The sequence below is a fragment of the Rattus norvegicus genome, chromosome 6 (genome assembly GCF_036323735.1).
Source record: "Rattus norvegicus strain BN/NHsdMcwi chromosome 6, GRCr8, whole genome shotgun sequence".
Classification (NCBI taxonomy): Eukaryota; Metazoa; Chordata; class Mammalia; order Rodentia; family Muridae; genus Rattus; species Rattus norvegicus.
Window position 1 is genome coordinate 115,896,453 of NC_086024.1, and position 13,780 is coordinate 115,910,232.

Here is a 13,780-nt window from a genome sequence, read left to right on the forward strand (position 1 = left end):
GGCAAATAAGTGAAAAGTGAGATGTATAAAAATCTATAATGAGACTGCTGAGATGTGTGTGTGTGTGTGCACGTGCATGCGTGTGCACACGCATACTTTTTTTAATGGAGTTATGTCATGTTGGTGATGGTGTGTCACACAAGTACCATGCAAAAAACAACAACAACAACAACAACAACAACAACAACAACAACAACAACAAAAAACAGTAATACATTACATGGGAAACCTCCCCTCAAGTTGTTGCTTGGAGAACACGACAGTCTCCCGAAAATCACCCTTAGTCCCTTACTGAACTTCAAAGTAAGACCAAACTGCACACTCTTGGACACGTGACTTGGAGGAACCAATCTGGAACTGATCTGGAAGACTGCTCTCTGAGAAGTCCCTCAATGTATTGTAAGGTACTAAAGCAAACTACTGAGGGAGAGGAGCAACTGGTAGCCCTACCCAGCTCAAGAGCGTCAGAAGCACAAATGACTAGACTGGCAAAGTATCTCCAATGATACAACAGTAAGACTTTTATCTTGGGGATGGATAACCAGCCTCTGTCCCGTTGTACTTCAAGCTTTCCCTACAAGAGAGAATTTGTGCCCTAGTACTGGAAACCTAGTCAACATCCACGGCCTGAGAAGTCAGAGACCTGTGAGGAAAATCTACCTCTACCATTATTTTAAACAAATATAACTTTTAACTTTATTCTAAATATTTACCTTTATAACCCCAGATAAATGTAGCTCTCATCCCTCATCAAAGAAGCTTCTTTATACAACAAATGGGGATTATTACAGACATCCACTACTAATCAAACTGAAGAGAATACAGAACTGCGGGGATATCCAGTCTCAGTTGATAAGTCTGCAATGAAACCTTTACATAGTAGCTAGATGACTCCTAGTGATGACAAGAAAAATGCACCCATCAAATCTCAATAAGGTTTCCTGAACAAGACCAGGACTGAAACCTCCAGTTGAGATGGCAATGTGGACAGCAGAGATTCTACATGGTCTCAGACCTAGATGAGAGAGAGAGAGAGAGAGAGAGAGAGAGAGAGAGAGAGAGAGGGAGAGAATGAGAATGAGAATGAGAATGAATATGAGAACGATAACAATCAAAACGGAGACCACAAACGAGGGAAAGCAGGAAGGAGTCTGAGAGGAGTGATACACATGAAGTATCCACACACAAAGCCCTCAAGATAAGTGACACATCCTAGTCGACATTAATGAGCACTCAAACTAACATATTTAATATTGCACACTACCAATTGGAACTACAAAACACATGCACAATGGAGAAGGGCTAAAGTCTGCCTGGGAGAGGCCCTTTGAAGCTACAGACTTGGTTTTTCAACTAGCGGGTACATAACAAATCACTTCACTCAGCAGCAGCACGGATTAGCCAACAAGCTTAGAAATTGGAGAAGCGGTACAAAAAGCTAACTCTCGTAGTCAAATCTCAAAATTAAATTTTCTGGAAACTGAAATTCTTTAATTACTGCCAATGGAAATACAGCAAACATTAGTTCTCCAAGGATTTAGCCTAAAACCTGGCATTACTCAAAATTATAGAAAAATATTAAATGTCAGAATATTACATTGATTTATTAGCATGATGGTATAAACTCCAGTATCTTTGAACAGGAAATAAAATGAAATGACTTTATAAACAGGAGAAATTCATAGGTACAGGATGGCATTTAAAATGGCCAGAGCTGAAGGAAGATGCATTAAAAAGTAAAGGAGCACAGGCTGATACAAGGTCTGGGTTCACAGTAGGCCACGAGCTATCCAAGAGGCCTGTGAAAAATGAAAAGCAGGACTGCTTCAAAAAGAAGACTGCCTAGTCTGGGACCAAATCACTGTGAGGAAATGCAGTCCTTGATTTGATTGGTCTGCATCAGACGTCATCCTGTAGCAAACAGCTACAGGAACCACGTAGGAAACATGAATGAAATAAGAGCACAGAAATATACCAGGCTTCTTAAGATACACTATTCATTCCATCTGCTGTCTCACTACTTTATCATTCTGAAATATTTGGTATTTGAAATACAACATGCCTTTCTAAAATCAACTCCAAAAAGAATAGCAGTGTAAGTGTAACGTAAAAGTCAAGTAACACTTTCCTTCCCACAGTGCTCAGGCCCAACATTCTTCTCGGCTCCCATGGCTTTGGAGCACGAGGACAAGACCCTGGTCTAAAGGGAAAAACTAATTCCACATTGGACAATGATTTTTCCACCTCATTTTCAACACTTACTCACTACCACTGCAAAAAAAAAATCACATTTGGTAGAAGGAAAAAAGATAAGAGAGAGAGAGAGAGAGAGAGAGAGAGAGAGAGAGAGAATAGATGGATGGATGATAGATGGATAGATGGACAGATGGAAGGATGGATGGATGGATGGATGGATGGATGGATGGATGGATGGACAGACAGGTGATAGATAGATAGATAGATAGATAGATAGATAGATAGATAGATAGATAGATGATAGATGGATGGATGGATGGATAGATGATAGATAGATTGATTCCTGAGTTCACCTCTTGCCAGCGTCCATCAACCTATTCTTATTTACTCAATTACATAATTGCAGACACAGAGACTCAGCCCAGGCTTCCCTTTCTGGATCCATTCAAATCATCTCAGCTTCTGACCTCTGTCCGCTTGACTGAACAGTCACTAGCATTGCTGAATGGTGGTAACAGAGAAACAATGAATCCCTCTAGTCCTGCTCAATAAATTATGGTAGAAATGACAATGTAACAAAAAAAAAAATCATTCCTGAAACAGCCATCAGGTTTCAGTTAGAGATAAATTTTGCCTTCCCAAAAGCCATGCACTAAAACAGAAGCCTAAACACAGCTCTATTTACAGAGCCCTGAGGGAGGTGATGAGAATCCCTGTGTAAGAGTAGGACACTTATCCTTGAGATCTGGCTCCCTGCAAGATGAAAAGAGACCAAAACTCCTTCCCATAGGATGTACACAGAAGACGGATCAAGACACAGACAGAAGGAGGACTCCACAAGCCAGGAAGACAGCCAAAGCACCACCTTTACCTCAGAGTCACCTCTCCAATTGTTTAAACAAGAAGTCAGTGTGTGGCATTTTGCTATGATAAGCCAAAGAGACAACTGTAACATGACCAGTGACTTCGATCAACTCCTGAAGAGGCTTTTCCTACTGTCAAATAAAATTAAGATTTGGTTGTATTTACAGGCTTTATACAAAGTGAATATAGACTGTATTAATAATACAAAACAAAATTAAAATTTATGGAAATTTAATAAACCAATAATCAATTATAAGAAATCGTGTTTCTTAGATAAATACCCAGCATCTTCATTAAGTAAGCATCATGAAAAAGTGGCTTAGAACCCAGGACTTAACCGTAGCAAATTATAATTAGCTGGCAAGGCTATTAATCATACAGCAGAAACCTTTCTGGTAACCACTCACAGGAGCATTTTACAGATTGCACAATAGACTCATTTATTTAACAACATCAACACGCGGTGCTAAATAAACCAACAGAGGGAATTTGGAAATAAGGCAGTTTTTATCTCTGTCATCTCTGCTCATAATTAGGTGGGAATATTCATAAGCAGCTACTAAACCTATCACAGGGGTCTTTCTACTCTGTGAGAGGCTGCTACTGAGCCTTAACGTAATATAGGAAAGGCACTAAGTAATGACTCAAAACTCAAAACCAGAGAAAACAGAAAACTCACATAACTGATGGCAGCCCCTGTAGTCAGCAATAACACTAGGACCCATAATTTTCCTGCTTTAACTACTATGCTTCCCTCATCAAAACTCTAAAAATAATTTTGAGGGAAAAATGCTTGCAGAAGAACCAGGGGGGAAAAAATAATGTCATTTTTTTAAGAATATACTAAGTCACCAAAATAAACTGAACCAAACCATACAATTCAAATGCAAGTCAAGTTCAAAGTATTTTTCATGTTTATGTGGTCCTAAGGCTCAGACCCAGGGCCTCACACAGGCTAGGGCAGTGCTCTGCCACTGAGCCAATGCCTAGCTACCTTCTACTTTGACTTTGAGAGACAGTCTCACTAAGTCCACCCTTAAATTTCACTCTGACCCTCCTGCCTCAACTTCCTACGTAACTGGGATTACAAACCAGTACCACCAGACTCAGAGCAGGATTATAGTTTTTAAGCAATAGTTTCTTCAAATCTCACCCTAAATATGATCAGAAAGGGAAAAAAATCTCCAAAATAAGAGTATATGTTAAGATTATAAATTAATTTCTCCTAAACTGTATATTTCCCATATAAATAACTTAAAGCATATTTCTAAGAAAGAAACAAGTATTGAGTATATTTTCATTTTTTATTGAGAGGATAGAATATTAGATTATTCATATTCTAAACAAGAATAGACACGATCAAATGCTCTTCACAAAAAGAGGCAATATCCAAAAAGGTGAAGTTTTGTTTGAATGTGTACCACAAAACTAACAGAGAATACAAAATGTTCAGCAAAGTGCACCGAATCCTCCTCAGTAACTCAGGTAAACTGAAAACCACAGACACCCCAGTTCTCTGATCTGCGTCAGGAGCAGCTACACTCCAGCGTCTCCTGCCACTTGAGCTGTACCACAGTAAGCACGGGACGGTCCAGTGCCTAGCACAGGTAAGACTATTCACACTCGAGAAAGAGCCCAGACACATCGACACGGGGAGGTACCCAGTACTGTAGGAGGGTGCTTCCTGCTAGACAACCTTCAAGTTCAGGGCTCTGAATTAATAAAGGAAACACTTGTGAATTAAACTATGTAATGATGACTGGACATGATAACCCATGCCTATAACCCAACAAAGAAGGACATGTGCTGAAATTCCATGTGTTCACCACTCATCCTTCTTCAATACCGAAGCAGAGGAAATGCTTTGAGAGAAGAAATGTAAACTCTCCAGTGCTACGAGTCATTGGGAAAGGGATTTACTGAGCACCTGCTGAGGCTCCTTGTGACAAATGTGAAGAGTGTGACAAGGAAACCAGACACAGAAAGACCCCCATGGGGCATACAGACTAGAGGAGTGAATGGGACAACAGCCCAGAAGGATGTAACAGTCTACACTGAATTCATCCTTTACTGTTAAAGGAATAATTCACACCAGACTGGAGTGAGGGTTTCTTTAAAAACCAGTTATGTTTATGTGAATACACTTTTGTTTTAATCACAGATATGAGTGTGATATGGAGCTGCTTTAGTTTGCTCACAAACATTAACTAAGATTGTCTTGTGCTCTAAGAAGGGGATGTTTTTTGTGATTTGCAGATAGTTTAATTCTGGTGACTCTGGAGACAAAATGCCAGAGCTTCTCCCCAGTGAGGGGAGGTGCCTGGGGGCGGGGTGCTGAGAAAAAGAGGAGGAGGATGCACCTGAAGAGGTGGAGGAGGAGGAAGAGGAGGAGAAGGAGGAGGAGGAGGAGCAGGAGGAGGAGCAGGAGGAGCAGGAAGAGCAGGAGGAGCAGGAGGAGAAGGAAGAGGAAGAGGAGGAGGAAGAGGAGGAGGAGGAAGAAGAGGAGGAGGAGAAGGAAGAGGAGGAGGAGGAGGAGGAAGAGGAGCAGGAGGAGGAGCAGGAGGAGGAGCAGGAGCAGGAGGAGGAGCAGGAGGAGCAGGAGGAGCAGGAGGAGGAGGAGGAGACTGCTGCTCCTCCCTGCTGCTCCTCCCTGCTGTTGTGGTTTGATGAGAAGTTGGAGATAGCCTGACAATGAAGACTGAAGTGGCCCCAAGGAACTCAACACCCATAGTCATCAGGAAGTAGACTAAAGAGATCTATGTCCCCTTTCCTCTCTAACCTTTCTCTCCTATTCAGTGTTGAGGCTTTGGAAGGGATTAGGGTGGAATAAAAAAGTTTGGAATGGTGAGAGATCTAAGAACCCAATAAAATAGCTAAACAAATCCACGCACACTGACCTCTGAGAACATGCCAGCACCAAGCATACAGGACCCACCTTGTGCATGACACTGATTTTCCTCTCCTCACTGTCCTGAGATTGGAGCTGGAATCTAGAATGGACAGTGATTCAAACGACCATGTGGCCCCCTGCTGTAGCGCCTGCCTACTCTCCGTCTGAGGTTTCATGCTGTCTCATCAACCACTGTTTCCATTCCCTCCACCTAAACCCCCACATCCTTGCTTCCCTTGAACTTTATACTACGCAAACAGATATTTAAAAGTATGGACTGCACTATTAGCTAGTTTGTTACAGAGGACTCTGCCTACTCATTAATTTAGGTATCAATTCTTTCTTACATTCTTCCATTTTGACCTAAAAAAAAAAATACATCTTAGCTGCCATCATTTTCTGACAACAATCATTATTTGAATGCTATCGCCAAAATATTGCTCCCATCTGTTTGTGCCTGTAAATCCCTGGACAATTTCCTTAAATCAAAGCCTCAGTCTGCCTCACCGGTCTCCAGTTGCTCTCCCTGACTTCTGACGTACCACCTCTAAGCTGGCTCTCACAGCACTAGGCTGTGACACTTTTATAATACAAATGTGAGCATACCACTCCCTTTTTCAAGTTCCTTCCTGATTGTTCACTAAATACTGATCTGGATCTGAGCTCTCGGAAAGGACATAAGATTCCTTTCCTCATAAACCCAATCGCCATCTCTGCCTAGAGCTTCTACCTTGCCCTTTCAGATACTAGTCTGATCAAACCAGGTTTTTTTTTTTTTGTTTTGTTTTGTTTTTTTGCACTTCTCATGTCCTCTCTGCACGCAGGTATTTCTGTATGTCACCGTAGGAATCATCTGAGACATCAGACCTCCATGGAAGACTGCATATACTCAATGGAGCTCCTGCACAAAATATTCAAAGTTTCTGTATGTTCATCTAGCCTTTTTAACAAAGAAGGCTCCAGTAGGGCTTATTAATGTTTATGCCACAAAATGTAGCATAGCATCTAGGACATAGTATTATTCTCTGTTAAACAAAGGAAACCACAGCCTCTACATGGCCTGCTAGAATTTACAACAAATTCTCCTCCTTAATCTACAGGAACCACTTACCTGGCATTCTTTAATAGCTGTCTCAGTTCCCTTCCTATAAAGTCTTATCCTGAAGCTCCATTGGTTATTTTATCTGCAAATCTGGACTGACTCAATTGGACTTCATGTTTATGTCATGCCACCACTGCCCACAAAACGACAGTGATAAAAAACCCCACCCAACCTGCGAGTGCTTCTGCAGTTAACACTAACAATAGAAATTCATTTAGTAGATTTATGAAAACAATTACCAAATGCCCTCTGAGGTCCTTCCAATACTGCAAGATGTCAGCATGGGCTAGCTGAATAGCAAGCCTGCTTTCCATATAGTTTTTGTCCCCTGATTTCAGATCTTATCTCCAATACTTATAGAGCTGTCTAGTCATAGTTCACAGACATTAGAGGAGTGTAGCCCATCAATAGCCTAAGCCATCTTTCTAGGAAATAGATTCAATTCCTCCCTAGTCAGTTGGTCAGCATGGCATTTTTATCACACCCTTTTACACTGTGGAGGGAACAGTTGTCTCATGCAGTATTAAACCTGGTCTGATCAGAAGTTCAATCCCATTAAATGATAAGGGAAACCTGCTCACGAGCTCCCAAATTAAAGAGCTATGATGAAGAGTCATCTCTGCTTCTCATAATTTAACTGAACCACAGCAGTGAAAGCTTTCTGTTAGGAAATGATAAAGATTTCAACTTGAAAGAAAATTCTAAGTGCATTGCTCTTGTTGTCAGAACTGCAGAGTTAGGAAAAAGAGAAAGAGAAATGTTAAATTAATGCACAACACAAGTCTCCAGCCAAGGAATTCTGAAATACCAAAACACGCACATTCTACATTTGCTATGCAAGAGGCGGAAACATCAATTTGCATCTATTTCTACCAAAAATGCTTGAAATGCACAAGATTGATGTTTTTGAAAAAGAGAGAGAATCTTATACAGTAAGGCGAATTCTGTGTTCATTCACGGTGTTTCCTTTTCTTACTCCTTCCTTCGATGCATGGCTGACCTTCAGAGGCACTCACTGTCGTGGCACTGCTTCCTACCAGCATCTTCCCAACCCCCTTAGCTGTGATCACGCAATACTCTCATGTTCTTGCCACTGCTTTATCCATAATTAGCCAATTGACTTCCACGTGCTCTTTATTCGTAGGCGTATGGGGGTATGAGTTATGTGCCTATGTGTACGGGTGTGCACCACTTGTGTTCCTAGTGCCCCAAGAAGTCAGAAAAGGGCTTTAGAAGCCCTGGTAACCCGAGTTACATGGGTGTGAGCCTCCATGTGAATGCTAAGAACCAAACTCAGGTCTTCTAGAAAAGCACTCAGTGCTCTGAACTGCTAATCCATCTCTAAAACCTTTACACAATTTTTATAAGACTAAGTGTTGAGCCCTTGCAGAAGCTTATTACGACACACTTGCAACACTATATCCCGCCATCTTACCAGCACAAACATTAGTTACTTCTTAATTTTCCTATGCTCTGTTGTCAATGGCTTCAAAGAGCTCTAACAACATAACACTTCAGAGAATGTTTTGGAATCCATCCACACCTCAATATTAGCCCTGAGATTACATGAGAGCCATGGTGACTGACACAAAGCATTATACAATAAACAAATGTTGGCTCAATAAACAAAGACTCTGAATGACGGCACAATGGTAGGGCATTAATTTTGAGTTGGACAGTAGGCAATATGCCCATTCATTCTTTTCATGGATGTAAGCAAGTTACTTTCCTCCTGTGAGACTTCACTTCTCTCATGTTTTCAAACAAGCATAATGACCTTCCCATTATGGAGTCTAGCCCACGGGCACATACACTGCATCAGGCCCTGGATTCAAGCCCAGCAATCAATCATTCAATCAATCAGCCAGCCAACCAATCAACAGATTTAGAAGGCTCTTGATACAATAAACTAGCAAACGGGAAGTATAATTCAGTCAGTTTATGCTACAAGTGGTGGGTTTATTATGAAACTTAAATGAAATAAAAAGATTAAGATATGTGTATCTTGAAGATAATTATTCTACAAAGAACTGAAAGTACGTAGGACTAATAATATTTCATATATTCTAATAAGTGAGTTTGCAAATTGACCTAACATAGAAAAGTAATTGGTACATATCCCGGAGTGAAGAGTCATGGGGAAATCAGAAGAGCAGTGGAGGAGCTGAGTGACAGACAGACCATGGGCATGTACGCAACATTCAGACAATAGGAGATATACCATAGTATAAAATTTTCAAATAAAAACAGAAAATTACTAAAACTGAACTTTTGATAATATAAAACTATCTAGATGAATCATGACACAGAGAAGTTACCTTTAGGGCATAAAATAGATCCTTCTAGTCTTAAAAACAACAACCCAGGGAGTGAAGGGATTTTCTTGAGAGGAGCAGAGTCAGCAGGCTGTAAGCTTCACAGAGAATCAAGATGGATTTAACAGCATGTATAAAATAAACATGAGGTGTGGCTATTCTGGCCTTTAGAAACTTCTAGAGGCCCAACTAAATAAAAGACTCTGTTACAATCTGGTTCACAATCCAAAATTTTTATCCTCCTTTATTTTCTAGTTCTTGGCCTATACTAATTATAGAAAAAAGAAATTTGGATGCCTCTTACATATATCGAAGTAACTCTGCTCTGGTAACCCAGTGGTACATCTTTATATTCTCAGATGTACAACAAAATATTTAGTTAAGCTAGATATGGGATATGCTCAGTGCTCAGGAGTTAGAAGTCAGTAGATCTCTGTGGGTTCAAGAATGGCCTTCTCTACACATTTAATTCCATTCCAGCAGGGCTACACAGTGAGGCAATCAACATATATATGTATATAGACAGTAGATCGGTGAGTGGGCGGCTGGATGGATGGGTAAGCAGGTGAGTGGGGAAGAAGGCATAAAGACAGACAGACAGAAGATATACATGGATAAATCATATGATTTCTTCAATATCATAAACATTAGGATTCTGTGATGAAGTACCTTGCTTTCAGCTAACCATCGATGTGGGTCATAATGTATTTGAGGACCAGAGGTAAACACCTACAAAAAGAGAAAAGCACGTCAGAACTAGATTTTTCTCTGGCATGAACATACATACCAAAATTACAGAGCACAGCATCCAAATAATTGCTTCTGAAGTGTGAGGATTTGACGAGAGGAAGACGGAGGAATACTGGATCAAGCACACAGGCAATTCCACAGCACAGGTACTAAGTGCCTGCTATGCTTATTTTCTTGATGACAACAAGCATCCGGCTCACACACAGACACGGATGATCCAGCTGTCTAGCGGCAGGAACCACCACTGGTCTCTGGAGTTGAGTCCTTGAGATTTCACCGGTGCGCCATCTTGATTAAAGCCTGTTTGCCTCTCCTTCCACTGCCTCTTGGTGCTGGTGCATGTAATGTAGTCTGTGCAGGTTTAGATGTGCCTACAGAGAAACTGAATTCTGCCTTGCTTGTCCATCTTTATACCTTGGGTCCACTTCGTTTTATCAAAGAGTATGCAGAACAGACAACTCATCAAAATAAATATACACGAAGGCTCCTTTATATTTCAAACTACTCACAAAATTCTGTATTAAACTGTTGCCTATACTAGCTGCCCTGATTGCCTTTACATCAACTCATGTATAAAATCTTGGAACGTTTGGTTTTGCCTTATTACTGAGCTAAACTGCACTCAAAGGCTACTGGTGTCTTTATAATTGTAAACATAAATTGTATTATTCCTAGTTCTTCAAATTCTATGCAACATGGGATATTTGTATAGGATATCTCGATGTTTATCTGAAAATATCCTTTCTTCTCTAAAGAGATGACTATCCATGTTATCAAATGCTTCCATATCTCCTGATATGTCTGCACATCACTTCTCTGTCACAATAGCAACAGTTATTTCACTTACACTCACACTTAGTACATATTTAGTATCCATCACATTCCAGACACAGAAGTGTCTTACACCCAGCTTGTCTCTCAACTTTTCTTAAAGGCTAGCCATATTCTCGTGTAGTTTTGCTTGTTTAGTTTCATTTTGTCTTGTGTTGTGAAGCACGATAGGTAGCCCTGACTCCCCTGGAACTATCAAGAGGAGGTGGCCCTCCTTTTGCCTCCATTCCCATGCTTTAGTTAAAGGCCTGCACCACCACATACAATTCTAACTCAAGGCTTAGGTACCCTACCTCATCAATCGGGCTTTCTTCAATTGCCCAAATTCTCTATTTCTTCTTCCTCTTTCAACAACACACTCTGCAGCTAAATATCTGTGAGCATCCATTTGACAAGTATTATAATTTCCATTTCATAACCTACTCCATTAAATCTTTACTATCTCAATTAAACCTTCATCTTGAGTAATAAGAAATATTTTGATATAAGAAATACAAGCAATGTTTGTGTTTCATGATTTGTTCCACAGATTTATGAATGATTTCATATTTAAAAGAACACTTTTAGCCAGTTATAAATGGCAGAGCTACACGCTATCAATGCCATGGGAACAAGCTACCATGTGACAGGGAAGTATATACACAAGTGTTTCTACACTACCAGGCACAGAGAGCACACTCAATGTAGAAAGATGATGGCATAGCAAGTTGTCATCAATACTAAACCTCAAGGAACTGTGACAAGAACACTGCAATGGACCTGTGCTGTGAAGGAAGACAAAAAAAGAACATGCATATACATCTAAATACAATAAAACACAGAACCACTATTGCAGCCTGTTGAAAGGACAATTTGCTTCCTATAAAGAAACATAGTATTTAAGAATGTTCCCACCCATGAAAAACCGATGTTTTCCTACAGTTTCATGTAACAAGGCTTATTGTGCATCTTACAACACGATTCTCATAGTTTGATTTTAATGTTCATGTGTGACTGAAATTAAATATTTAAGCATCGAGTAAATGCTACATTGCTAGTATATGTTCCTCTACATAAAATTAGGGTTCACAAGTTACATACACAGAGAAGCCTTGACATTTAAGTGAACAGCATTAGATAGGAGAAAGGTAAGCCATCAGATAGCAGACCCTGTAGCATCCGCTTAACCCAAGCATTCTCATCCTAACGTCACAGCCTTCTCACGACACTTGAACACTGGTGCCTCAATAGAATGTAGAGGGAATTAACTGCAAGATGTCTACCTACTCTGCTAATTCTACCAACTGAAACATTTATACTAAGGTTGAAGCCCCAAATCTTTAATCGAAACCGTAGATTATATTTTCATTTTCTTTTAAAAATCCTTAGAGAACAAGAAAGACAGAAAAAAAATCAGAAAGTGGGGGAAGAAAACTCGAAAGACCACTCTCTAGTGGAGGGAAAAAGAATAATGGAGCTCCTAAAACCAGCCGAGCACAATACCATGTCAGAGTGTGGTCCTGTCATGACTAAAATTAACACTTCATCCAATATGTCCGGGTAAAGATTCGAACACCCATGCAACAGTCTTTTTGACATTTCATGACAGCCATTAATTGAGGAATAATCAATCCTTCAAAATATGGAGACAAATATACTGACTAGAACACAACAGTATACTGTTCCTCTGATGGGGCTCCAGTCAGTTCACAATGTTTCAAGTCCCATTTCGGATTCAGTCACACTGATATCTAGCAGCAAGTACCATGCCCCTCCAGATCTTGTTCTCTTTTCTACACTATGTGTCATAGGGTAGTAAAGTACGGAATTGTTTTGAGAGCTAAGAAAGACACTGCATACCCCATCCTTATCATTAAACCTCTCCTAAAGAATTCAACAGATGGTAACAATATCACGGACAGGCTAGCATAGGGAAACCTCGGAATCCAAGCACCTTGACACAAAGGATGTTGTCCTTGAGCAGTGTGCTGCCTCTTGGTTGAAGGGCTGCCTTTCACTGAGTGAGGCACAGGTAACTCAATATAATGACCCACACCTTCACCATGATTGTGTAGTAATGCGGTTTCAAACTAAGCAATGCAAGACATTATTTGTTTCATAAAAAAATTCTGAAAAAAAAAAAAAAGAATGTGACTACCATGTAATCACGTTACCATCCCATTCTAATTATATATTAGAAAAGTAACTGGAAATTTAAGGCACGTAATATGAGAACTCATAATTACTTTCAGTTTCTCTGCTGAGTCTCTGGAGAAAGTTTTACAAGCTTCATCAATTTCTTTTCCTATTACACCAAGAATGGATTCCTGTTCTGTCTCCAGACAAAGAAGCTGATCCTTGAGCTGCAGCCTGGATTCTTCCATCCTCCTTAAGTGCTCCTCTTCATTACTTATATGTTTCTCCTGTGGGATACGGAATAAAACAGAACCTTAGTAAGTTCAGCCAAGACACAGTTGTGTGTGCAACCAAGCCCAAGAACTGGATTAGAAAACATGTATGACTGGCTGTCCTTTCACTTAGCAAAATAGATATCCCATAAAAATTCATGCATGGACAACTGATAAAATTACTATATAAAGTCTATGAAAAATATGTGGAAATGTCCTTTTTCATTTAATAACAGGGCTATCAGTGTATCAGAAGAAAAGATAAGATCAGCCATTGATCTTATGTAGACTCTAAACATTGGTAAAACACCAGAAATATTAATTACCAAATATGATGCTTGGTAGCACCCAGTGGAGTAGGTTTCTCCATTTGAGAGACATGCTATCACCCAAATTCCCTCACAATGTATTCTTCCAAAGGTCCAACCTTTGAATGCCCTCATAC

General features: G+C 40.1%; 1 protein-coding gene across 7 annotated transcripts in view; it reads right to left on the reverse strand.

The window, feature by feature from the left end:
- Cep128 (centrosomal protein 128) overlaps nucleotides 1–13,780 on the reverse strand; it is a 378,006-nt gene that overhangs the window by 214,700 nt on the left and 149,526 nt on the right. For all 7 annotated transcript variants that reach the window (XM_056985589.2, XM_056985588.2, XM_056985587.2 and 4 more), the window contains 2 exons: nucleotides 13,174–13,350; nucleotides 10,037–10,096 (listed from right to left, as the gene is read on the reverse strand). In XM_056985589.2, the coding sequence (XP_056841569.1) occupies nucleotides 10,037–10,096; nucleotides 13,174–13,350 (237 nt within the window). The remainder of the gene's footprint in view (nucleotides 1–10,036; nucleotides 10,097–13,173; nucleotides 13,351–13,780) is intronic.